This window comes from Gymnoscopelus microlampas (genome assembly GCF_963454915.1).
Source record: "Gymnoscopelus microlampas genome assembly, chromosome: 13".
In the NCBI taxonomy this organism is placed as follows: domain Eukaryota; kingdom Metazoa; phylum Chordata; class Actinopteri; order Myctophiformes; family Myctophidae; genus Gymnoscopelus; species Gymnoscopelus microlampas.
Window position 1 is genome coordinate 13,873,863 of NC_139950.1, and position 27,068 is coordinate 13,900,930.

Sequence of the window (27,068 nt, forward strand, 5' to 3'; positions counted from 1 at the left end):
GATCATTGGTTCTCAAAGTGGGGTCCGGGGACCCCCAGGGCTACTTGAGGGGGTTCCAGAGGGTCCCCAGCTAAATGATGGACAGGAACCAAATGGACCCTTATGGGTCTGTAACTCTGAGAGTGTACAATTACATTTGTACACTCTCAGAGTTAAATTAACATTGGTTTTACAATGTGAATTGGGGTCCCAGAGGTATAAATGCCATTAAATGGGGGTCCGTAGCCTAATGCATGTCAAACAGGGGGTCCTTGAAATTAAAATGGTTGAGAATCACTGCTAGAGCCGTAAAAACCTTCTCTTATTGGGGTCCCTGGCTTATCTTTTCAAATGGGGGTCCGCGGGGTAATAAGTGTCAATTAGGGGGTCCTTGACATGAAAAAGTTTGAGAACCACTGGTGTAGATACTCTACCAAGCCGCCCCATCGAAGCACATACAAACACAATTTCAGCACTTAAAGGAGACATCCGGACATTTTAAGTGTTATCTTTGATGTGTCGCTAATCACTCACCAACATTGAAAGGGACGTTGAGTTATTCCCATTGATTCCCCTTCGTCCAGTCTAACGACCCCCTCCGTTGGCATAATGGGAGCCCGTGGAATGCTGAAATTCGCCTAATATAACAGATGCAAAGTTAGTTTTTTCTCTACTCCTGCTCATTGTTGAGTGTCATGATACTCAAACATGCAGTGAATGTCGCGAACGAGCGACCATTCGTGCAGAACGAGACGACGCATGTTGCTTGTTTTTTCTAGACGCCAGGTTCTATGGAAGAAACAAGCTACCTGCGTCATCTCGTTCTGAGCGTACGGTGGCTCGTTCGCGACATTCAGTACATGTTTGAGTATTATGACACTCAACAATGAGCAGGAGTAGAGAAAAAACGAACTTTGCATCTGTTATATTAGGCGAATTTCAGCATTCCACAGGCTCCCATTATGCCAACGGAGGGAGTCGTTAGACTGGACGAAGGGGAATCAATGGGAATAACTCAACGTCCCTTTCAATGTTGGTGAGTGATTAGCGACACATCAAAGACAACACTTAAAATGTCCGGATGTCTCCTTTAAGGAGCAAACACAGGTTAAAATCCGGGGTAGAAGAGGAAAGTTACATAGTGCTGCTTTAAACTTTAGTATTTATTTATGGGAATTATTAGATTTTATTTATGAAATACTTTTGAAATTGTTTTTTAATTGATGAAAAGTTGGGTTTTCTTTGGTTTAAACCTTTTTAAATCTTTTGAAATAATAAATATATATACACATTTCAATGAAGGAAACAGAAAAAAAATGATATTTACTCAAGACCCATGCATAAAAATTGGTCCGCGACCCAAAGATGGGTCCCGGGCCACCGTTTGGGAAACAGTGATGTAGAACATAAACTAACTGGAAGTGAATTTGGTGTGATCTCTGTTCTCTCACCGTCAAGAGCAGGCTATGGAAGGCTTCAGTTGAGGAGGTCTGGTGGTGGTGGTGGGGGGGGACTCAGGTATGAGATGTCTGTGAAAACAAAGTCCTCTCCACAGCATCAGGGCACATAACTTCTCACAAGCGTTGGTGCCTCAATCGGTAGATCAACCCAAACAAGCAAAGATAGGAGAATGAATATGTAGGTTAAAAAACATGCAGATCCACAAGCCCGAAGCGCGTCGCTTTGCGCCACGTTTCGACCTTGTAGATCTGCTACTGTACTTTCGACACTTTTGTGTTACGCTGTAGTATGATCAAGTAGGTAAAAGAAAAACACAAAAAGTGAGAATATGGAGATAAGGTTGCTGCCCGACAGATATACACATTATATTTTAATTATATAAACATAATCATCCACTTGTGAAACATTTTTATTTTTTTTTGCTTTTGACATTTGAGCTTTATGTCTTTCTTTGGTGTTAAGAGGTCTGATAATGCAGGTGATTGGACTGTTCAGTGGAAATTATTTAACATGGGGGGGGGGGGGGGGGGGGGTAAATTTAATCAATTTCCGAAAACCTTTTCATATGATGCAGCGTGTGGTGAGTTTGTATATCTATTTACTGAATTGTAATGGAGAATAATAATAAAGTTTCTGCTAGTTATTGTTCGAGACAGTGTGCGCAATTAAAAACTTTATTTTCAAACAATTCTCAATCTGGAGGAATGTAAATGATACAAATGCCATTCAAATGTGTACATCTGCAAAAATATATTTAATGCAACCCGTTTTTCATTTTAATTTTGATTGCAAAACACGCACCACTGGACCAAGCATGAGTCAACAGATCTGTCATACTGTCCTGAGGTTCATTGAATGGACTGCCATACACAGGCAAGCAGCAAATACTTTTGGCAACTAATCCTAAACTACTTTATAACGATTACTTTTATTTGTGTTGTAAAGACGAGCTGAAATGGTATTTTGCGAGTATGTATTTTGTATTTCCTAGTCAAACAGGAGCAGTGCACGTCTTAGCCAATGATAGCGGTGAACCGGATTGAGCTTAACCCATTTAGACCTGAGGCCGATTCTAAAAACACCTTCTAAATCCCGACCTAACTTTTCTGAAAAACTTGTATGTTGCTATATACTGTACATAGCAACAGGAACCCCAAAAGGGGTTACCGTCCTGAAAAGTATAGTTACAAATAGGGGTTCCAAACCAAAATGGGTTAATGGCAACATCCAGACACCTTTTACCCAGCTATAAGCACTCCTGGGCATGGCGAGCACTATGACCCGCCTGGATCCACAAAGTAAATGAATGTGAAACAAGTTAGTGACGAATCAAGTTTGCTACTGCATTGCCTATTTCTTGCCTCAAATGTTTTCAGAAACATATTTTACTCTTTAGCTTTAAAAAACATGTTCTTTACATTCAACATACAGCCTGCTGATGTAAGCAACAACAAAAAAAAACACAATAAAGAATATATGCCGTCTTCTTTTTGGGGCATATATTACAATGTCCTATGTCTGCAGATATGCTCTTGAAGGGTGAAAAATGTCTTTCATTTCAGCTCGTCTTTAAATGTCAAACAAGATCATCGATTTCACACCGGCCAATACCTCATGGATCAAAATGCCATCACTATTTGTAGCTAACATTTTAACATGCTAATAGCAATAAATTATAAAGAATGTTTTTGGGGAGAATTATTCTCTGCTTTTTTTACTCCTCGGCTTTTTATGCCATTTGGGGTCGTGTGCAGGAGACCTGCTGCTGTTAGTGTTTTCTCCAACGATCACAGACACCACGTCCACGTCTGTCGCGTTTTCTCCAACGACCACAGACACCACGTCTGTCGTCCGTCTCCGGTGACCCAGACTCTGCTCATGGGCCTTTAGGAAAGTCAGCAGGCGGAAGTGTTTCCCACAATCCTTACAGCTGTACGGCATCTCTCCGGTGTGGATGCTCTTGTGTCTCATAAAACTGGTAGACGTGTTGAAGGTCTTCTCACAGGTGGTGCATTTGTATGGCTTCTCACCTGTGTGGGTGTACTTATGGTCTCTTAAAGTCTCTTTCAACCTGTAACTCTTCCCACAGATGTCACAGTGAAATGGCTTCTCTCCCGTGTGCGTCTTCTTGTGCAATTTAAACTGCGAGCCGTTCAGGAACTTCTTCCCACAGGCGTCGCAAGTGAATAAACTATGTTTGGCCGGCAGCTCTTCGGGCGGGAGTTCGTGCGAGTGCTTGCTGATCATGTGGTTCTTCAGGCCCCTGTAGCTTTTACCACAGATGGAGCAGAGCTGCTTTTCGTCCGTGTGGATGGCTTGATGGGCCCTCAGGTTCTCCGCCTGTGTGAACCCTTTCCCGCAGGTCGTGCACAGAAAAGGCCTCACCTCCCTGTGCACCTGTTTGTGTCGCGTCAGGTGGCAAGCGTGGTAAAAGCTCTTTCCGCACACGTCGCAGGTGAAGGTCTTGTCGAAGTGGGTGAGCCTGTGCGTCTTGAGGAGACTGACACAGGAGTAGCCCTTGCCGCAGACGTCGCAGTGGCAGGTCTTCTCGCCGGTGTGCCGCGACTTCACGTGCACGTTGAGGTGAGCCCTGTGGCTGAAGCTCTTGTCGCAGTGTTCACAGTTGTACGGCAGAACGCCGTGAACTTTCAACTCGTGCTCCCGGAGGTTAGGGACGCTGGTGAAGAGCTCGCCGCAGGTCTGACACACGGGGTGCGCCTTCCCCAGATGCTCGGAGAGACGCTCCTCGCTGGGGAAGATCATGGTGCATTTCGGGCACTGATGCTGGAACTCCATGCTCTCTTTGATGGACGCGTCCTTCTTTCTCTTGCCTCCGCCGGCCATTTTCTTGACCTTCCTTTTCTTGCGCCGTGCAGCGTCGTCCCCGCCCTCGTCCGTAGAGGACGAGGGCGGGGACGAGGGCCGGGCGTATCCGTGGTCTGTGCACTCGGGCGGGGTTGGAGGGGGCGTGGAGTCCTCCTCATGGTCGGGACAACTTCCTGAGTCTTCGTCATCGTCTACAGAGTCACAGGGTTTGTTTTTCCCTACAAGGACGAGAGGAAAAGCAGCAGTGACTACAACATCTACAATAGGGTGATGGTCAAATAAATAGAGTTCTAAGAATACAAGTAGCTTAAATACTACAACGTTGCTGTCAGGCAGATACCTCTTATCTCCGTATTTTTTCATAAATTCACGCCCTAGCTGATCATACTACAGCGTCACACAAAAGTATCAAAAATAGCGGATCTACAAGCTCGAAATGCGGCACTTCGATCCGCTATTTTTTATACTAATTTGAATCCTGAAAAGTGATAGTTTTGGACATATGAGGTTTCCACGCGACAAGACAATAAGTAATCTAGTATAGCAGGCTGGCAGCAAACCTAGCATCTGTCCAAATAACATGCCATCTAAATCAGTAGTTCTCAAACTTTTTTTTTTCCCCCAAGGATATGTATTAGCCCAAAAAAAAACATTTATTTATAGTAAATGTTTTAAGGTTTGTGCTTTCAAAAGAAGAGAAAACATGACACATTCACATTGGGGCTGGCAATGCTGCCTTTTAAAAAATATATTTTGGGGGCATGAGTTTTGAAAAAAAATTGAAAGATAATGACATGCAATCAATATGCATCTATGTTGCACTGTTCTCACTGTAAAAAAAAAAGTGTTTTGGGAAATCATTTCAAAAAGGAATATTGTCCTAATCTTTAATTAATAGATTTGAGACATGGAGTCTTTGAACAGCCTTTTAAAAATCTTCTGATGTGAGAGGGTAGTCTTTTAATAGTCTTTTCGAAATATAGTCAAGGTCTTGCAGTGTATTGGAGGCATAAGGGGTCCATTTGGTTCCATTTCTACAATCTGAGAGTTACAGACCCACAAGCATGGATGAAAGCAAAAATATTGTGATTTGTGAAACAGTGTGAAAGGTCTCAAGCTCTCGCATTGAATGCTTCTTGATCGGCTATTTTCTCTGCGCAACATGCTTCCATAGAAGACATGCTGGCTTCTATGGAATCCAAATGATTTAAATCAGTCATGGCGACTGAAAACTTTAAGCCATGCATAAGTGTCCCCTGGTGGGTCCCGGGCCTCACGTGGACAACCCGTGGGCTACATAATGTTTTCCATGTCAGTATTTCTCTTACCAGTGTCACAATTCTCGGCCAACACCAGTGGATTCTTCTTATCAGAAACTGGATTCTACAAGACACAAACGGGGAAAACAAACTTAATTATCTGTACATATTGTAGGTGTTTATCCCATTAAGACCGGGAAAGCCTATACCTATACATGGTTATACCTTTAAAACCGGGAAAGCATCTGTATCCTTTTAGATGTTGCTATGTATATAGCGACAGGAATTTTCGAACATTTTTGGAATTAAAAAAAAGAGAAGATTTTTTAAAGTTAGGATTTAGAAGGTGTTTTAGACCTCACGTCTAAATGGTTTCAGGGAATAAAAAGTAGTACTGACCCCACAAATCAAGATAAATGTCTGGGCCTCTGGTTGACGTGGTCCACAGTTCTCTTTTCCTGAAACACGCAGTGTCACACACACAGAAATTCAGAAACGTTTTCTTTGTACCATATGTTTTAAGTATGTACTGTTACTATGTTAACCCACTGTATGTGAGGTGTGTTGTCTCTTTACCATGTGTGTCAGTTATGGTTGTTAGTTCATGAACGTTAGTATGATTCAGATAAAACATAAGATTCTGACCTTGTGGTGCCTGTATTGCGTCTTCTTCTGTCTGAGAGGACTTGTTTAATTTGATTGAAGGTAGATCTTGTTGTTTTGTTGTCGTCACCAGGTCAACAATCCTCAGTATCTTGTCGATGGCCTCCACACACAACTCATCCACCAGTGCATCCAGCTCTTCCTGAAACAATAAGCAGAAGTGTACATTCCAGGGACGCAAGACAACAAACTGTGTTTGTGGATGGAGAAGTCTCAAAATCAGTGGTGAAAAGTACATATACTCAAGTAGTGTAATTAAGTACCATTTTGAGCTACTTTTACTTTACATGAGTATTTCCATTTTTCAATACTTTATACTTTGACTCTTTGTGGGAAATATTACATGATTGTTTTACACAATAATTTGACAAGTTCAGTTATGTTTCTATATCTAGCTTTTTCACGTCAAGGACCCCCAAAATTAAATATATTTGGCAGCCGACCCCTATCTGAAAAGGCTTTGTTCCAGGGACCCCCAGAAGCAGCAAAGATTTGAAAATGATATTAAAAACGTTAGCTTTAAAAAATATATATATTCAAAGATTTGCTCAAATGTTCAAGATCGTTCAAAAATAGCAGATCTACAACTTCATAGTAGCCTACAGCACGGAGTGATGGGCTATGAGCTTGTAGATTTGGGGGGTTCTTGAAATTAAACCAAAGTTTGAGAACAACAACTGATTAATTCAACTCCAATAAAAGAATAAAATAAATAATAATATAATTACAAAAAATATTATACAAATATATATCTATAGTGTTATGTTGTATAATTGTGATATGGATCTCCCTGGGTCTGAGATAAAGATTGAATTGAATATATATATATATAATAGAAAAAATAAATACATATAACAATAAAATAAAATAAAAACTTCAGCTAAACCTGTTAGCATAATAACGTTACCTCATTTCCTTGGAAAGAATAGAATAAAATACAAATATAAAATAATAATATAGTTTAAATATATAAATATAATAATAATAAATAAAATAAAAGACAAACTTAAGCTAAACCTTTTAGCCAACAGGAGTTAGCATAATGGAGTAGAAGTACAAGTACAGACAATTGGAAATACTCCAGTAAAGTAAAGCATACCTGAAAATGTTAATTCAGTAAATATACTTAGTTACTTTCCACCACTGTAACTGTTCAACTGCAAAAATAATAATAATTTAATAACAACAAATACCTCAAAATTGAACTTAAGTACAGTACTCGAGTACATATACTTAGTTACTTTACACCACTGTTCGACTCCAATAAAGAGAAACTTCAGCTAAAGCTGTTAGCATTAGCATCATAATAACATTACCTCATTTCCCTGCGCCTGCTTGTTTAAAGTGCACTTCTCGGCCGCGGTGATGATCTCTGTCACCACAGACTTGGCCAGGTTGTTCACCACAGATGTCAGTTCATTCTTCAATGACATAACGTCCAGCATGTTGAAGCTTTTAGGAGATATTTATGTTTCATAAGAAGAAGCCCTGCATGGAGCTAAACGCTGGCTAGGCTAGCTGTTAGCAGCAGCTGCGTCATTCACAACCAGTGTTGCCAGATATTGCGAGAGAAATCCTATGGTTGTATAACTATTTCTGACAGGAAATGCACAATCTTTATAACGTTTAAGATAGTCTTTCCTAACACAGCTCTGTTTACACTTTTATTTTATTTTATTTCTATTTATGTTCGTTATGTATTTGTAGGCCACATACATTGTTTTGTTTTGTTTTGATTGTTTTGTTCCACTCTTGCTTGATACAAGCCCAAAAGAACTACAAGCAACTTTACAGAAAAACAAGCCCAAAGTCGCTTATAATAAAAGGACATGGCAACACTGGTCCGCCGGAAATCAACGGTTGATACTGTTCCGCCTTCAAAATAAATGTTAATGGGGGGGGGGGGGGGGTTCTGAGCAGCTTGTGGACAAAGTAGAAAGTACTCCAGTACTGAGTCCTGGTTCAAATATTACTCTACTACAGCACTTTGGCCAATGTTTACACGTCCTCAGACCCTCAGACGAGACGTGAGATCTGAGCGGGCCGTACGTACGTCAAAGTCAAATACATAGTCCGGGACTTTATTTTGAAGAAAGTCACCGGAAGTCAAGCTTTTCCTCATGCTAGTAGACATGACACCGGTTCTAAGTTGTTGTTGCTGCTAGCTTAGCCTAGCCTAGCTACAGTGTGTCGATCACCATAAAGTTGTCAATATGCGTGACACAGTGTCTTTAAAGAATGAAGTCACATCTATTGTGAACTACCTGGCGAAGTCCATTGTCACAGAAATAATGACAAAGCAGTGCACTTTAAAACAAGGACATGAGGTAATGTTATTGTGGACAACTTGAGCTGTATTTTGAAGTGACTTGTATTTATTTACAATAGGCTCTATGCACAGCAGCCATATTATCACTTCCTTCACAGGTGTTACCAATGATACTAATGAAGGCTCTGTTCCATTTAGTCTAGCGCAGTGGTTTCCACGACCCCCATAACTCTGAGAGTGTACAAATGGAACCTAATGGACCCGTTTGTACACTTTCAGAGTTACACACCTGCAAGGGGCCATTTGGAAGCCATGAGGGTCCCTGGACCCCAACTGTAGACCCACTGGTGTAGCAGAGTGTTTCCAGTGAGTCAACATGCACAATATCAGCACCCTGACTCTGTTTGACCAGAATGGAACAGAGCCTTCATTAGTATCATTGGTAACACCTGTGAATGTCTTCACAATATGGCTGCTGTGAATAGAGCCTATTCATTTAGACTAACCTACGAATATATATACCAGTCTCTACGTGTCTGTAGCAGACAGTCAGACACGTTGGCATTACGGTTCAATTCAAAGGGGCTTTACTGCCAAAGCAAGTGGGAAATAAAAACAATCTAAACCAGGGGTCTTCAACGTTTTTCAGTCCAAGGACCCCTTAGCTGAGAGAGAGAGATGAAGCAGGGACCCCCACTATATTGTATACAACTGTGTTGCAATGTGTGTAGATTTATTGTCATAGACTTGTTTGTCAGCACCATCAATGATAGCGTTGTGTTGGATTCATATTTTCAGGCAGATAACTACTTAAACCTTCAAAACTTGTACTTGGTCTGCTCTTTTTCCCCATACACCAAACCTCTTTGCCGAAAATAGCAGATCTACTAGCTCACAGCTTGTATCTGCCATTTTAGGTGAATGTTCCTCTTCAGAATAGGGATGCTAGGGTTCAAGTGGTTAATGTAAAAGAACAAAAAAAAAGAAAAAACACAATCACACAATGATTTGGCGGCCCCCCTGTAACTCCGAGGCCCAGACCCCCTGGTGAAGACCCCTGCTCTAAATTATAATTGTGCATTTTGCTGGGAACCCCATTAAGGACCCCTGTGGGTCCCTGGGTTCCTCTTTGAGAACCACTGATCTACTATAGATTCCTGTTTCTGATCCATTGCTAATTTGTAATCATGCACCTTATGTGCTGCATATTGGACTTGGTATGATGATGTGCTTGTCTGTGCCTTCCTGTGAATTGACTTGTTCTATGTTCTGCGTTCCTTATTTCTTCCCTATTCTAAATGCAAAGTTAGAATAGGGAATTTCACCCACTTTTTTTACACCTGTAATCATGTGATGTGACAGTTGAAACAGTTGTGAAAGAGTGAAAGAGGCTAGTGATTCTTACGTCCTTAGATTGTACTATTATTCTTTGTTTACTTTGTTGTTTATATATTTTATTATTTGAATGTCTCTATCCCAAATACAATAAAGGCCGTTTACCTATAAAAATCCACCTTAGTGCCTTGACCTGAATACCTTTGATGCCTTTTTGACATAATTTGTCCTCTCTCCTGTACTTTTGTTTATTGTTTCAGGAAGAACTGGATGCACTGGTGGATGGTTTGTGTGTGGAGGCCATCGACAATATACTGAGGATTATTGAGCTGGTGACCACAATAAAACAACATGATCTACCTTCAATCCAATTAAACAAGTCCTCTCAGACGGAAGAAGACTTGAACAGAGGTCAAGGTCAGGATCAGTGTTTGTTTTATTCTCCCAAGTAATAATACACTTTATTTGTATGCACCTTTCATACAGGGTTGCAGTTCAAAGTGCTTGACAGGCATGACAGAATTAAAATACTTCACAATTAAGAGAGATAAGTCAGATATAAAAGGTTAACAAAGCACAATGTTTTTATAGTATAGTTTGTTGATTACTTTTGATGCGGTAATGGTCTTTTTCTTATCTTTTCTTTCTTAAATGTTTCATGAATTAAAAACAAATTCAATGATACTTCAAGGAATTTCATGAATAAATAAAAAAAGAAATCCAGAAATTAGAAAAGAAGTAGTGAAAATATCTACAAGCTCACAACGCATCGCAACCCGTTTAGAGCTTGTAGATCTGCTATTTTCACTAGCTTGGGTCCTGGGGAGGTATCAAAAACCTTGGGAACCTGGCCTTAAATTATGGCTTGTCTACAAAGATAGTTTTATGAGATTGTAGTGAAGACATATTGTTTGTTTGATATATGTGTGTGTGTGTGTGTGTGTGTGTGTGTGTGTGTGTGTGTGTGTGTGTGTGTGTGTGTGCGTGCACACGTGTGGTTGTTTTAAGGAGAAGAAACCAGTGCGTCAGAGAAAAGTGTTCCACACCAACCAGCGGCCAAGACAATTATCGTGATTTATGGGGTGATTGCTGTTAATATCTTTTCTGAAAGCATGGATAAACATTTGAAATCATGCAGAAATGAAGTTAGTGTTTTTCCTGTTTCACCCTGTAGAGTGCACTGCCTAATGCCAAGAAGCCACTGGTGTCAACAGAGAACCGTGACTCTGGGATGAACAACTGGTCACTGGATGCTGACAATATTCAGGAGGTTAAAGGAGGTTAAATGACATATTTTCTATCAATTACACACCCCATAAAGCCTTGAATTCATGGAGAATTGTTTTTGTCTTATTCCTAAGCCAATCATTTGATGAGTCTCCCACTGAGTCTCCTATTGACCGATGACCCGGTCTCCAAATTATTGGCTCAGGAATGCGACAAAAAATGAAGCATAGCATTAGTTTGTGCAGGACACGGAAGTCTAGCACGCCTCAGCTGTAATCGGCCGTCAGTCAGCTGATTGTAAAAAATAAAATAAAAACTACTGCAGCATTAGGTTGTCTTTGTGAGGCTAACCTTCCACGCTCTCCTTGCAGGAATGAACACACCCAATGTCTCTGTAGACGAGGACCCAGAAAACGGTCCTGATGATGAGGACTCCATGTCCCCTCCCACCCCGACCGACCGCCAAGACCACGAGTACGCCCAGCCCTCATCCCCGGTATCTACTGACGAGAACACCGGCAGTGCTACGCAGAACAGGAAAAGGAAAGGAAAGAAAATGCCCAGCAAACGCAGGAGAAAGAAGACCCTTAAGGCTCCAGAGCCCATGAATCATCCGTGCACGCAGTGCACCGGGGTTTTCCCCAGCGCGGAGAGACTCTCTGAGCATCAGAGGAAGGCACATCGAGAGTGTAAAGCCTGCGGGGAGTTCTTCCCCGGTGTCATAAAGCTCCGGGAGCACGAGATCAAAGTCCACGGGGTCTTGCCGTTCAAGTGTGAATACTGCGACAAGAGCTTCATCCACAGAGGCCACTGCGACACGCACATGAAGTCGCGGCACACCGGAGAGAAGACCTGCCACTGCGACGTCTGTGGCAAGGGCTACTGCTCCGTCACTGCCCTCAAAACGCACAAGCTCACCCACTCCAACAAGACCTTCACCTGCGACGTGTGCGGGAAGAGCTTTTACCAAGCCGGCCACCTCGTGCGACACAAGCTCGTGCACGAAGAGGTGAGGCCGTATCAGTGCGAGTTCTGCGGGAGAGGCTTCACGCAGGCAGAGAACATGATGAAGCATCGGGTCGTCCACACCGATGACGCAAAGCAGCTCTGCTCCCTCTGTGGCAAAAGCTACACGACGCGAGACGGCCTCAGAAACCACATGATCAGCAAACACTCGCACGAACTGCCACCTGAAGAGCTGCCGGTCGAAAAGAGTATAATTACTTGCGACGTCTGCGGGAAGAAATTCCTGCACCCATCACAGCTCAAGTTACACATAAAGACACACACGGGAGACAAGCCGTTTCACTGTGACGTCTGTGGGAAGTGCTACAGGCTGAAACAGATGCTCATAGACCACAAGTACACCCACACGGGCGAAAGACCGTACAAGTGCACCGTCTGCGACAAGACCTTCCACTCGTGCCTTGGTTTCACGAGACACAAAAACACCCACAGTGGAGAGCTGCCGTACCGCTGCACTCTCTGTGATAAGAGCTTCAACAGGATCACCAGTTTCTCGAGACACAAGAGCATCCATTCTGGAGAGATGCCGTACAGCTGCAATGAGTGCGGCAAACACTTCCGCCTGCTGACTTTCCTGAAGGCCCATGAGCAGACTCTGGGTCACCGGCAACGCGTGACGTCAGGCTTAAAAGGGGAGAACGACGGTTCAACTCAAGAAACAGACTTGTAAAAACAGGCTCCAGAGTACAAAGTAGGGATGGAAGGGTTCTCGGATTAACCCACTAAAACCTGTAGCCGATTCTACAAATGCCTTCTGAATCCTAACATTGTTTTGAAAAAACGTATGTTGCTTTATCAGTGGTGCTCAAACCTTTTCATGTCAAGGACCACCAAAATGATATGTATTTGGCCGTGAACCCCCATCTCTAAATGTTTTGAAAAGAAATGTTCGCTTTAAAAAATATATATATTTAAAGATTTGCAAACATTTTGAAGATGCCATTTTTTTGCAGATCTACAAGCTCAAAGTGTGGCACGATGTATATAGCTAATTATGAATAGCCAAAGTATAAAATAGTGGTTAAAGTGGTGAAAATATCACAGATGCACGAGTATTGAATATTTCGTTTTTTAAAGCGAACATTTGTAACTCAAATGCTTGCGTCATGGGGGTGCCTGGAACAAAACATTTTGAGATGGGGGTCCGCGGCCAAATACATATCTAAAAATGTTTTCTAAATCCTAACAGTATGTTGCTATATCAGTGGTGTCAAGGACCCGATATATATTTGGCCGCGGACCCCCATCTCAAAATATGTTGTTCCAGGGACCCAGAGATTAAAACAATGTTGATGCGTTATTGATGTGAAGGGATGTTTTTCTTTGCAAAGTAAGTGACATAAGGTTATTTTTTTAATGTTTTCATTATGATGAAAAGAAGACAATGATGCTGGCACATACTGGAGTGTGACCCAATGGAAAAGATGTATTTAATAAAAAACAATTGGTAAAGCAATTTCTTCTTGTGAATATTTTCACAAGGCTTAGATGAATCCCCTAAAACCTTGTGGACACCTCAACGTTAAATAGGCACTTTTTTCCTAAATGTAAAAAAATTAAATAAAGAATGGTAAATGAACTGCATTTATATAGCGCTTTTCTACAAAGTGCTTTACAATGTGCATTACATTCACCCCATTCACACATACATTCACACACCGACGGCGGAGGAAGCCTGCTCATCGGGAGCAATTAGGGTTTCATTGTCTTGCTCAAGGACACTTCGACACCATCTCCTGGGCGGCATCGAACTAGGAACCTTCGGTTTCCAAAGATGCCGGTCTACCTCCTGAGCCACTGCCGTCGCAGAATAAATGTATGCTTTGGAAAATGCTCTGAAAATACTTTGTGCCAGTGAACCCCCATACAAGATTTGTGTTTCACATTTAAACAAATTATAAAATGAAAAAAAGCTGATCTACAAGCTCACAACTCATTGCGATGCGACACGGTGCGAGCTTGCTATTTTCAAATGGCCTATGTATATAGGGTTCAAAATGGTTAAACTGATTTTGATGCAATATTAACTCATCTTCCTGGGGACCCTCTGGAACCAGGTACGAGGACGGGGTGCGACCGTGCAAACTTGCACTCGTCTAGCAAAAAGGCAAGAAAAGAGGGGAGTGTTAACAGTTAACATGGGATTGATTGTCAGTGGTGGAAAAAGTACTTGCATGTTTTACTTATAACTATAGAGCACATTACAATGACCAAGGCCAACCAAAGTGCTATACAACACATCAATCGTTACAATTCATACAGTGCAATATATAAGTAAAAGTATCAATACTGCAATGTAAAAATAGTCTGTTACAAGTAAAAGTCCGGAATTACAAATTTACTCACAAGACAATTGGCATCAAAATGTACTTAAAGGGTTAGTTTGGATTTTTGGACTTACTGTAAAGCTGTAGGAAATACTTGCCATGAATGTAGTGGTTGCAAAGGTATTAATTGATTGCCCGAGTCCCGTGGTCAGAGTTCTGATCCGGTTCTGATGAATATTAAGTAGTTCCATGATTTGGTGGGGGCCGCTCATTAAAGATAAAAATGTATTTAAAAAAATCACACCCTGTGTGAAGGTAGCGGCGCCTTTGATACATTTTGTCATCGATATGTGTTTATAATGTGTTTATAGCCACGTGTCACGTTAAGCTTGACCAATCACTTTGTTGACGTACGCACCTGACCAATCAGAACGTTGACGCACACGGACAAAGTCGGTATAAAGAGCGGCTAGCGCCGCTAAAAATCACACCCAGTGTGAAGAGAGTGTTGCCTTTGAAAGTGTAACTGGTTGCATCCTTGTGTTGCAATCAGCAACAATATGTTGTCACGTGACACGTGACAACATATTGTCACGTGTCACGTGAAGCTTAACCAATCAGCCGGGCTCACGGACATACGGACGGATGGACATACGGACACACGGACAAAGTCAAATGTAGGAGTGGTTGGCACCACTCAAAAATAGCGTCATTTGTATTGTTGACCTATTTGTACCATATTGCTCTATATGGTACAAATAGGTCAACATCGTTCAACTTTGACCCCTCTGTCACATGGTACTATTTTTTTTTGTCATATATTTTGAATGGACCCTTACTGTATGGATCTGTAACTCTGAGATTATGATTTCAGTTTTTATCAGTTTTTTCATATTAAAGATGAAAGCGTTTTATAATGGGTAAAACGTGCAATAGAACACATGCCACTGTTTCACAAATCACCGGTAGAGGAAGAAGTACTCAATGTTTTTACTTGGGTAAAAGTATCAATACCACCATGTAGATACTCTGTTACAAGTAAAAGTCTGGAATTCAAAGTAAAAGTACAAAAGTGTTGGTATCAAAATGTACTTAAAGTATCAAAAGTACAAAGTACTCATTATGCAGAATGTCCCATTTCACTAGTCTTCAAATGTATAAAATGCATAAAAATCCTTGGCTGAAATGTATAGGGCTGAAGTGGTTAATGTATGTTTTGTAATAATATTTAAAATCTACAAAGTATAGCTAGTAACTAAAATGTTCAAATAATTGTAGTGGAGTAAAAGTACAATATTTGCCTCCGAGATGAATAGAAGTATTGAAAATTTGAAATACTCCAGTAAAGTAAAAAATCACACCTGTGTGAAGGTAGCGGCGCCTTTGATACATTTTGTCATCAATAAGTGTTTATAATGTGTTTATAGCCACGTGTCACGTGACGCAAAAGCCAGGTAGGCTAGCGCCGCTAAAAATACCTCAAAATTGTACTTAAGTACAGTACTTGAGTAAATGTACTCGGTTACTCCACACCACTGCACGTTGGCGCATGCTTCACAGCTGCACCAAACGTGGGAGAGTTTTGGGGGATATAAAGACGGGTGTCAGCGCCGCACTGGCACATTAGTACACTTTCAGCTGTAGGGAGATATGCGCCGAAACTAACTGAATTACACGTATGTTCAACGTCAAAATGCTCGGTGCAGGCGTCACGGCGGCGGTGACACTCCTCGGCTATTATTACATGACGAAAAGAGACAGAGAGAGACGAAGGCTCCGGGAGGACGCCCTCCTGCAGGCCATGGAGGAGATGAACCGGGCCTTCACCAAGGAGAGGAACACATGGCAGGAGACCAAGGACAAATTGATCGAGAAGCTCCTGTCGCAGGAAAAGACGATTCAAGGCCTGGAGGAGGAGCGGAAGAGTGCGGAGACGAAACTTCTGAAGATGGAGAAGTTGCTATTGGAGGAGGTGGAAGCGGAGGAGAGGAGGAGCCAGCGGGTGACCGCGGCCCTCGAGGAGTCCAGGCGGGCCGAGAGGATCGAATGGGACGAGGAGAGACTCCGGCTGATCGTAGAAAAGGAGGCTTTGTCAAAAAGGTTGACCTCTGCCGAGCGGAAGAGCGAAGAACTGACTAACAAGATGAAGACGAGAGACAGCAAGGTCTCGAAGATGGAGAAGCAGATTAAAGAGCTGGAACAGGAGAGGAGAGAGGAGAGCAACCAGTGGGAGGAGCGGCTGATCATCATTAGAGAGAAAAACTCTTTGTCACAAACGTTTGTCTCTGCCGAGCAGAAGAGCGAAGGCACGAAGAGCGAGATACGCAGAGACACGACGGAGAACAAGGTCCGGACAATGGAGGAAAAGACGCAATATGTTCTACTGGAGAGTACGTGGACCAATCGATGCTCTCAGTCCGACGTACGCCAACTCACGCTGGACCCGAACACGGCGCACAGCTACTTCGTGCTGTCCGAAAACAACAAGAAGGTGACAAGGGTGACGGAGAACCAGTCGTATCCCGATAACCCGGACCGATTTGACTTCTGTTCACAGGTTCTGTGTAGAGAGAGTCTGACTGGAAGGTGTTACTGGGAGGTAGAGTGGAGAGGAGGGGTTTCTATAGCGGTGGCATACAGAGGAATCAACAGGAGAGGATTTGGTAACGAATGTCTGTTCGGATTGAATGACAAGTCTGTGAGTCTGGCGTGTTATGACGGTCCCCACGGGAACTGGTACACCGTCCTTCACAATGCTACAAAAACAGCGCTCCCTGTCCGTCCCTCTGGCTCCAACAGAGTTGGAGCGTATGTGGACTGGCCTGCTGGCACTCTGTCCTTCTACAGAGTGTCCCCTGACACAAAGAAGACACACCTGTACACCTTCCAGTCCACATTCACTGAGCCCCTCTACCCTGGGTTCTTCATAGGGGAGGGCTCCTCAGCGTGTCTGCGTCAGGTACAGGAGGTAAGGTAGCATCCTAGTGTGTCACGGAGGAACGCTGCTGCACACACGCACACAAAACACAAAAACGGTACTGACGTCATAGACTGGCCTGGGCTCCGGGTGCATTTGTCCTTTCCGACATGTCGCCTTTCCGACGTTGACTAACCCTATACATAACCCTAACCCTAACCTTAGCCGCACGCGGAAGCCACTAGTCGGAGTAGTGAGAGTCGGAATGGAAGGAGCACCGGGCTCCATATTTGCGCATTGGCTGACACGGACGTCCATATATTGACATAAAGGTGACACACACACACGCACACGCACACGCACACGCACACGCACACACACACACACACACACACACACACACACACACACACACTGTAAATGTCACTGTCTCTCTTTGTCACATTTACTTTTGTTTGCACATTTAGCCTGTACATTACACTTCGCGCCTTCAATAACGATGATGTAGTTTATACTAAACTATACTTTCTTTGTACTTGTAAATATATATTTTAGATGGGGGAAAAAACTACTCTGGTTTTACATGCAATTCTATTGTTAGTTTTGCATTGTTCATTTTTTTAGTTTTACATTTTTAAGCTTTAGTTTTTAAATTAGTTTCTGATAATAATGTTTCCCTTTAAGCACACACACATTTTAACCATGTATTTGTCCACATAATGGAGAAACATACAGGGACACAAATATTATAGGTGCAGTAAGATTACATTCACAAAATTCTTCATGATACAATAAGCATGTCACTCAGTACTCTATGGGTATAAGTAGCAGCGTCTCCTTTATACAGTATGTGGCGGCTGCCAATTATAGCAGAGACAGCGCAATACTTTGCCAGCCTTTTTGCCTCCTTTTTCGGCATCCCAAGTTGTTGAAACGTTCTAACAACCAGTCTGTGGGTATGTCCTAGGCTGCCAAATATAAAATACAAATAGTCTGCACCTATAACCTAGCTCTGAGATGGTATGTAGGAGTGGTTGGTATTTAATGATCGTGGTCATGAAGTCTCCCTCTAGGCTAGGTCAAAGGTGCATGCCATCTCTAATACAGACGCTTCCTTGGACTCTTCATCAACCACAACATCTGGTGTATTGAGATGTAAAGATGTCTGGGTTATCACAGAGATGGAACATGGATGAAATAACACGGGAATGCTTGTACATTCTCACTGTGATACATGATATTTTGAGATGTCCTTCGCTATGACTGCCACTATTCTATTGTGACGTGCTATGTATGCATGGCAGCCATTCAAGATGTGCGACAGTCTTTCGGTGAGCTGTCCTGTTCTGTGGTAGGGTGCAAGCAATGAGGAACCTGAGTGGTGGGGACCCAGGTCGAAAGATTGAGTCTGGTGGGAAGGACTCGTAGTCTGGCTTTAACTGTGGATGTGATGATTCCCCCATTGAGTGCAGTGTTCTGAGTGCGAGACAGAGTGATCAGCAGAGGGAAGACATGCAAGTTTCCCCTGGGGTTTTAGTCCAGTCCAGTGTTGCTGTTGATGTTGGTGTGTAGATCCATGAGGACTCGTCTGGCACCTGTAGCTGTTGGCAGGTGACTGTGACCAGCATACGTGACTGTTGCCCTGACCTGGATGAGGGGGTCAGTTATAATGCCCTCCGAGACCCTCACAGTCCCAGAGTCAGACCGCACCCACTCCAGGGACACTCCAGTGTGGATACAGAGGTCGTTCAGATCGGGCCAATCTGACCAGACCCCAAAGCCAGGGTGTCAAGTTTCCCCACTGGGTTTCCTCCTGAATCCAAGAAAGTGGGGCTCTGACTCCTTGGCCTGTGGGACCTTACGCTTCCTTAGGTTCAGTAACAGGCCAGGGAGGATCGAGACAGCTCGTCGTCGTTGAGCATTTTCAGGAGGTGGGAAATCCTCATGCTGATGTATATCCATTCCACTTTTGGCAGCCCTCCCTCCCACTGTTGATGAAAGATGACACTCACTCACACAGACACATACATGCACGCACGCACACACACACAAACACTTCTATTGAACAGGGATGATTTCTCAGAGGGTCTTTACTTACTGGAGTATTTCCATTTTTCTATACTTTTACTTCTACTCCCTTACATGTCAGAAGCAAATATTGTACTTTTTACTCCACTACAATTATTTGAGAACTTTCGTTACTTTGTGGATTTTGATTATTATTACAAAACCTACATTAACCACTTCAGCCCTATTTAAACTTTGGCTATTTGAAAATAGACGATCTACAAGCTCACAATGCGACGCGTTGTGCGCTTGTAGATCGGCTATTTTCAAATAACCAAAGTTTAAATAGGGCTGAAGCGACGCGTTGTGAGCTTGTAGATCTACTATTTTCAAAAGATTATTTATACATTTTAAACATGATAACTTGTGAAACGGTAAGTAAAGAAATGTAGTACTTTTTTCACCCCTGGACAAATGTTTGAGTCATCATCAGGGCACTGATGATGGTCATATGACTGAAACGTTTGTTTTGCCGTGAGGATATTGCGAGTGGGACCCCAAATAATTGACAAAACACTACGATTTTAGTGATTGTATAATATATATATATTTTTAATATATGTAAATTTAAATTTTATATACATACAAATGTCACAGTATTTTTCTTTAAAATGGTGAAAAATGTGTTTTCATCGTTAAAGTATAGTATGTTAGTTCCGTTGATCCAATCCAGAACACAATCATCTGATCATTACAATGAAGTGTGTTAAGTGGTCAGATGGGTGGGCATAACCCTAAACATAAACGCTTTTGAGATTTTCAAGTGGGCCAGAAAAGGTTGAGAACCACTTACACTAGAGCACTTTTTTTGAGCATGTAAAAACAAAAGATGAAAAAACAAAGAAACCATTGTCTACGTCTCGTCTACGTATACGCCGAATATCTAATGGAACAAAATTGGACCCTTACTTGTCCATTTGGTTCCATTTGTACACTCAATGTTATGGGGGTCTGTGGCCCTAATGCTGTGTGCAGAACTGGGGGGTCTTTCAAATTAAAACGTTTGAGAACCTCTACTGTGCACAATACACAATGTAACTTTACACTACCATTTATGTCAATGTGGCTGCCATGAAAAAGGCCAGTGGTGGAAAGTAACTGTTACATTCACTCAAGTACTGTACTTAAGTACAATTTTGAGGTACTTTTCCAATTTTCAATACTTTAACTTCAACACCACTACATCTCAGAGGCAAATATTGTACTTTATACTCCACTGCAATTATTTCAACACCTTAGTTGCTAGTTACTTTGTAAAACATGCACTGACCACTTCAGCCCTATACCGGTATATATACTTTGGCTATTTGAAAATAGTCGATCTACAGGCTCACAACGCCTTGCTTTGCGACACGTTTTGAGCTTGTAGATAAATTGTAGCAAATTTGGTATAATGAATGAATATGAAATTTTGCAAGAATTAAGAGAAGGTTGATAAGATACATTTTGTCTACGCTCATTTTATCATTTTTTGAAAGTCCAAATAATACATGCTGAATATTCAATCAAACAGAATATTCAATTTTGGAACCAATAGGTATGAGAGGTTATATATATAGGTGCTTCATAGATGTTATCCTGTCATCTTATAAAATATGAATGAATGAATGAATGATTTTTATTTTGAAACAAATTAAACAAATATCTAATTTATTTTGGGATTGTACTTACTGTCATGTCATTCAGATTGATTTTAATCATTTCATAAAACCCATGTCTGTCTTGGGCCATCCTCTCCAGCTTCAATTCAATTTTATTTAAGTGTCAAATCACAAGTTGTCTCAAGACACTTTACATGTAGAGCAGAGACCCTGAGCAAGCAATCCAGCTGTTCCCACGTCAGTCCCTTCTATGGATGGATTGAAGAAGGAATCTCCATAATTATGGAAAATAGCCTGTTATTAGCGGTGCCAACCGCTCTATACGTGGCTTTGACTCGGTGTCTGTGTCTGTGTGTCTGTGTGTATGAGCCCGGGATGAGCACGGCAAAGAAGCAACACATACAAACACACGCACACACACACACACACACACACACACACACACACACACACACACACGGACTTGGAGATTGCCTATGCCATCTCTCCTCTCATTTGCCACACGTGCCACCGGTTATCAAAGAGGGGTCCAGGGACCCCCAGGGACGTCCGCCCGTATGAGCCCGGGATGAGCACGGGATTTTAAACAGCTATAACTCCAGTTTGCAGCATGCCACCAAGTCCAAATTTGGTATGTGGACTTAGACCACCAATACGGGCTGAGCATGAATTGCTCAAGCCCCGCCCCCTCTGTCTTCCCATTGGCTGGCCTTTAAACAGCCATAACTCAAGTTCGCAGCATGCTACGGAGTACAAATTTTGGACATGGACTAAAACCACCAATAGGGACAAACTGTAATTACTTAAGCCCCGCCCCCTCTGTCTGCCCATTGGCTGGGCTTTAAACAGCCATTATTCCAGTTTGCAGCGTGCTACCAAGTACAAATTTGGTAAGTGGACTCAGACCACCAATAGGGACGAACTGAAATGAGCCCCGCCCCAAAGGCACCGCTTCCTTCACACAAGGTGTGATTTTTTTTTAAAGATTAGAGCATTTGAAGTGTTCAAGCTAGTTTAGAAGAATCTTCCATATAACTAATGATCTTGGATATTTCATTAAAGCAAAGGTTAAAGCCTCAGTCTGTGATTTCTTCACCTGATTGGCAGTGTGTAGAACAGCAGGGACAATATTACTAAAACATCATCATTTTACATATGTTTTTCACTTGTGAGATTTTATTTTGCTTTAATCCATGGCATACAGACCATTCAGCAACACATTTCCAGTGTAAACTTTTAACAGTATATCCCATTTAGGCCTGAGGCCGATTCTATATGTATAGCAACAGGTCTAAATGGGATATACAGTACAAATCCCAATAAACGCTGCAACAAGCTTATTTGAGTCTATTAATACAAATGTATTATACATATCATTGCTGTCGGGCAGAAACCTCTTATCTCCACATTGTAACTTCTTGTGTTTTTTTCCCCCGTAACTTAACGCCCTACCTGATCATACTACAGCCTCACATGAAAGCATCAAAAGTAGCAGATCTGCAAGCTTGAAACGTGGCACGAAGTATCGCGTTTTTGAGCTTGTAGAACTGCTGCTTTTGCCGTTTTTTAATTTGAATCCTGAAAAGGAACGGTTTTGGACATATGACGTTTCCACCCGACAGAGACGATATGCATATTTAGGACGGTTTAGGAACCCTAGTATTCTCCATAATTTTGTGGAAAGCATACCCATATTGCATTAACCACTTTCAACCTGCCATCCCTATTTTGGACATGTCATTATGTAGACAAACGCTTTCTACAAGTCAAGTGTTGGGAGCTTCAGAAGGTGTAGTTCCAGATTCTATATAGCATTCATTCGGAGATTGTGGAATAGTTGTCTGGCTACGCGAGACTAATTTGTTGGTATATTGGGTTAAAGTGGTTATCGCCTCTTTAGTTTTCTGGTTGTTACACCAGTGGGAGATAAACTCTGAAAATATAAGGAAGGATACAAACAAATAACATTACAATGTGCACATCTGCAAAAGTATATTTAATCTGACAGTGTTGGTGAGCATTTCAATGTAATTGCAAAAACAACGCTAAGTGAAATGAACACAGACGCAGAACATAACCGACTCATTCTTACATATTTGCATTATAATTGTTACTTAATCTTTTAAACCCTGAAGCTGAGACCTTTGCCCACATAAAGGTGAAGGGATTTGACCAGATGATTACTCATTTCAGATTTTTTTCATTTCTCTTGGAGCTCAACCGATGATTACCGATTATACCAATATTTTGACCGATAGTTTGTATAAGAAATAAAAAATAAAAAAGAGAAAGGAACAAAAACAATGCAGAATCAATTGTAATCAATTTGAAAAAGGTAGATCTGATCGAAAATTCAAATAGCCTATCTACAAGCTCAAAACAGTGTAGCTTGTAGATCTGCTATTTCTGAAAACTTATGAACTTTTCATTTTTTTAGCAGCAGTAGGAGGCCTGCTGCTGTTAGTGTTTTCTGAGGACGCCATGTCTGATGATGTCCGTTTGCGGTGAGCCAAAGTCTGCTCATGGGCCTTTAGGAAAGTCGGCAGGCGGAAGTGTTTCCCACACTCCTTACAGCTGTACGGCATCTCTCCAGAATGGATGCTCTTGTGTCTCATAAAACTGGTAGACGTGTTGAAGGTCTTCTCACAGACAATGCATTTGTATGGTGATTCACCCGTGTGGGTGAGCATATGGGTATTTAGCATTTGTTTGTGCTTGTAAGTCTTCTCACAGACGTGACAGTGAAATGGCCTCTCTCTTGAGTGTGTGACCTTGTGTAATTTGTACTGTGAAGGGTGCTGGAACTTCTTCCCGCAGACGTCGCAAATAATGACACGCTCGTTGGCGAGTTCAGAGTGCTGGCTGACCATGTGGTACCTCATGCTCTCTTGTGTGTAGCTTTTGCCGCAGATGGAGCAGAGCTGCTTTTCCTTCACGTTGTGGATGGCGGCCTGATGCCTCATCATGTTCTCCGCCTGCGTGAACCCTTTCCCGCAGGCCGGGCACTGATACGGCTTCACTTCTTCATGCACGTATTTGTGTCGCGCGAGGTGCACGGCGTGATGAAAGCTCTTGCCGCACACGTTGCACTTGAAGGACTTGTCGAAGTGAACGACTTTGTGTAGTTTGAGGGCAGCGTCACAGATGTACGCCTTCCCACAGATGTCGCACATGAAGGCCTTGTCTCCGGTGTGTTTTCTCTTCACATGTTCATCGCGGTGACCCTTGTGGCTGAAGCCCTTGTCACAGTAGTCGCATTTGTATGGCAGAACCCCGTGAGCTTTGATCTCGTGCTCTCGGAGCTTCTTAATGCCGGGGAAGAGCTCCCCGCAGGTTTGACACTCTGGGTGTACCTTCCTGTAATGCTCGGTCAGTCGGAACACGCTGGGGAAAATCTTGGTGCACCGCTCGCACGGATGATTCATGGGCTCTGGACCTAGTTTGCGTTGGTTGGGCATTTTCTTTCCTTTCCTTTTCTTGTGCTGTGTGGCGCCGCTGGCGTTCTCGTCTGCAGATACCGGGGATAAGGACCGGGCGTACTCGTGGTCTTGGCGCCTGGGAGGGGTGGGAGGGGAGTGGGACATGCCCCCATCATCCCCGTCATCAGGACCGTCTCCCGGGTCCTCTTCCTCAGGGCCACAGGGTTCGTTTATTCCTGCAAGGAGAGCATAAGAAAGTTAGCCACGCAACGACAACCTGAATCTCACATGTTCAGTTTTCACTGTGAGATATTTGGTCTGGAAAACATCCATGGGAATCGAATGAGCCCAGTAGCTGGACCAATCCGTGAAATATTGGGAGTGGGGAACTCTCAGAGTTATAGATCTGTAAGGGTCCATATTTTGGAACCCCCTCAAGGAAGCCTGGAGGGTCCCTGGACCCTACTTACACTTACAGGGAGCATGTGGTCCTTGTGCCATCTCTCGCTCTCACTCACACACACACACACACGCACGCACACGCGCACACACACGCGCACACGCACACGCACACACACACACACACACACACACACACACACACAGCATGTGAGGTGTGTTGTCTCTGTACCATTTGTGTCAACGTGCAAGTCTTCTGTCTCTTCGATTTTGATTAAAGGTATTGATCGTGTAGATTGTTGTTTTGTTGTCGTCAGCTCAACAATGCTCAGTATCTTGTCGATGGCCTCCAAACACAAACCTTCCACCAATGCATCCAGCTCTTCCTGAAACAATAAACATAGAAGATTAGAGCAGTAGTCGGTTGTTCCTGAAGTAGAGGACTGCAGTCCTAGGACCCCATACCACCCCCGCTTCTAGGACCCTGGTTTTTAGCGACAGTGCCACCTAGAGAATATCAACTCAATGTGGAATTGTGAGGTTACGTTTAGGAAGAGGGTTAAGTTTAGGCATAGTTTTACTGACGTTACGTTTAGGAATACCTGGATACCAGATTCCCAGATTACCCAGATTTGACCCGGGGCGAGCGTGTTTTGGGGCGAGCATTCTTGTATTACATTTTGTATACTATGTTGATGAATTGAATACGTAGGACCACAACAGCTTTTTGGTGTTATCCTTTAAGCCTTAATGTCTGACTGTACCACATACTGTTTACATGGCTTACTAATAAAGTATTCAATCAATCAATCAATCAATCAGTATGCAACGTGGACCAAGTTGCAACTTGTCCTCCATTATTGTCAACTTTGACTGAATACATGTTTTCCGCCAGAACATTCAAATGGATATGCTATGATTGATACTAGATGAAAAGAGCTGGGCCCCAAGTCACAGCAATGTAGGGTGAGTAGCCTACACCAGTGGCTCTCAAACTGTCAGGGACCCCCAAATTAAATGATATGTATTGGTCGCAGTCGCAGACCCCAATATGAAAATATGTTGTGCCGGGTGGGACCCATACAAGATGTGTGTTGTTGAAACGTGAGCTTGTTAGGTCAGCTAAAAGCTGATACATTTAGGGTTGAAGTGGTATTAACTGATTTAGATGCTGTATTAACTAATTTTGCTGGGGACCCCCTGGAACTCCCAAGGACCCCTGGCCTACATAAATAGCCCCACCAAGCTAGAATGCCAGTCAGTCTGTCAGCCATTCTAGGACTAATATCTACCTAGCCCTGATACAGGCATGAATGAACATCAACTAAGTGTTTGCACTTTCTCCCTTTTGGGCCCGTACATCTACACAAACGTTCAGATTTCAAATATAAAAAACTTTCCCCATGGCCACGGATGCTGCAATTATGCAAGGACCCTCAGAAGTACCTGTATCTTTCATATTGTTTAATAAAAAGCATTTTACTCGGATTGGTGGCCATTTCTCCGTATTTGTTCATGCTTTCAACTCCGCAACCCTATCGGTTGGGAGGTGTATTGCACTCTGATACATTACAATTCTGTGATAAAATGGCCACCAATCGGATTAAAATGCTTTTTTTATTGAACAAAACGGAATATACGGGTACTTCTGGGGGCCGTACATAATTTCAACATCCATCACCATAGGGTAAGCACTTTATATTTGAAATCTGAACGTTTATGGGGCAAAAAGGGAGAAAGTGCAAACACCAGGTTGAAGTTCATCCATGCCTGTCATGACAGATGACCGTCTTGGATCCATGGCTAATATCTACCCCACTAAATGAATTTATACTTTATCTTACGAGGGTTTCGCATCATGCCATAAAAGAACAGATGACACAAGCTAAACAACGCTAGTTTGCAGATCTTTTTTTTTACAGTAATGTAGTTTATTTACCAGGTCTTCTTCCACGTTGCTTTGGACCTTTATCTGTGCTATGACCGCCTTGGTGAAATCATTCATTATTACAAGGAGTTGAGTGTTAAAAGACTCTAAACTCAACATGGTGTCGTTTTTAAAACACACTGCTTTTAGCGTCTTATCTTTAGTTTTAGAAACACTGTAACTGTACTTTATCTTCTATTATCATTATCAACCAAACAGCAAATATTTTAGAACTGGGAAGAGGGAACACTAAACCCCGCCCTTTCCGGACCGGGCAGTAACAACCAACGTTGCCAGATTTTGTGAGAGAAATAAGGAACTAGGTCTATGAAATCATGCCCAAAAGAAGTGACGTGCTTCGGCTATTTGAAAATAGCAGATCTACAAGCTCACAAGTCACAACGCATCGTGATAAGACACGTTGAC

At 42.5% G+C, this 27,068-nt stretch overlaps 3 protein-coding genes across 3 annotated transcripts; 1 reads left to right on the plus strand and 2 right to left on the minus strand.

The window, feature by feature from the left end:
- Positions 1-2,100: 2,100 nt before the first annotated feature.
- LOC311058464 (uncharacterized protein) lies at positions 2,101-7,718 on the minus strand. Its single transcript, XM_084075924.1, has 5 exons — positions 7,505-7,718; positions 6,171-6,330; positions 5,925-5,983; positions 5,595-5,649; positions 2,101-4,484 (listed from the first exon to the last, which is right to left on the minus strand). The coding sequence occupies exons 1-5, from the start codon at positions 7,631-7,633 to the stop codon at positions 3,139-3,141; spliced, it is 1,749 nt and encodes a 582-aa protein (XP_083932050.1). The 5' UTR covers positions 7,634-7,718; the 3' UTR covers positions 2,101-3,138.
- A 624-nt stretch (positions 7,719-8,342) lies between these two features.
- Positions 8,343-13,216, plus strand: LOC311058977 (uncharacterized protein). Its single transcript, XM_084076542.1, has 5 exons — positions 8,343-8,515; positions 10,053-10,209; positions 10,801-10,874; positions 10,967-11,072; positions 11,391-13,216. The coding sequence occupies exons 1-5, from the start codon at positions 8,402-8,404 to the stop codon at positions 12,713-12,715; spliced, it is 1,776 nt and encodes a 591-aa protein (XP_083932668.1). The 5' UTR covers positions 8,343-8,401; the 3' UTR covers positions 12,716-13,216.
- Positions 13,217-22,878: 9,662 nt separating this feature from the next.
- Positions 22,879-26,856, minus strand: LOC311058465 (uncharacterized protein). The gene is made up of 3 exons (XM_084075925.1): positions 26,655-26,856; positions 24,948-25,101; positions 22,879-24,552 (listed from the first exon to the last, which is right to left on the minus strand). Exons 1-3 carry the CDS (start codon positions 26,760-26,762, stop codon positions 23,312-23,314), a joined length of 1,503 nt encoding a protein of 500 aa, XP_083932051.1. The 5' UTR covers positions 26,763-26,856; the 3' UTR covers positions 22,879-23,311.
- Between the last annotated feature and the right edge of the window lie 212 nt (positions 26,857-27,068).

Coding starts and splice junctions, on each gene's coding strand:
- LOC311058464 (XM_084075924.1), bottom strand. CDS start 7,633: ATGCTGGACGTTATGTCATTGAAGAATGAACTGACATCTGTGGTGAAC. Junction 5,984..6,170: donor CGCAATACAGGCACCACAAG/GTCAGAATCTTA, acceptor TGCGTGTTTCAG/GAAAAGAGAACTGTGGACCA. Junction 4,485..5,594: donor GGCCGAGAATTGTGACACTG/GTAAGAGAAATA, acceptor TCGTCCTTGTAG/GGAAAAACAAACCCTGTGAC.
- LOC311058977 (XM_084076542.1), top strand. CDS start 8,402: ATGCGTGACACAGTGTCTTTAAAGAATGAAGTCACATCTATTGTGAAC. Junction 8,516..10,052: donor CTTTAAAACAAGGACATGAG/GTAATGTTATTG, acceptor TTATTGTTTCAG/GAAGAACTGGATGCACTGGT. Junction 10,875..10,966: donor CAATTATCGTGATTTATGGG/GTGATTGCTGTT, acceptor TTCACCCTGTAG/AGTGCACTGCCTAATGCCAA.
- LOC311058465 (XM_084075925.1), bottom strand. CDS start 26,762: ATGTTGAGTTTAGAGTCTTTTAACACTCAACTCCTTGTAATAATGAAT. Junction 25,102..26,654: donor GCAACGTGGAAGAAGACCTG/GTAAATAAACTA, acceptor TTATTGTTTCAG/GAAGAGCTGGATGCATTGGT. Junction 24,553..24,947: donor CTTGCACGTTGACACAAATG/GTACAGAGACAA, acceptor CTCTCCTTGCAG/GAATAAACGAACCCTGTGGC.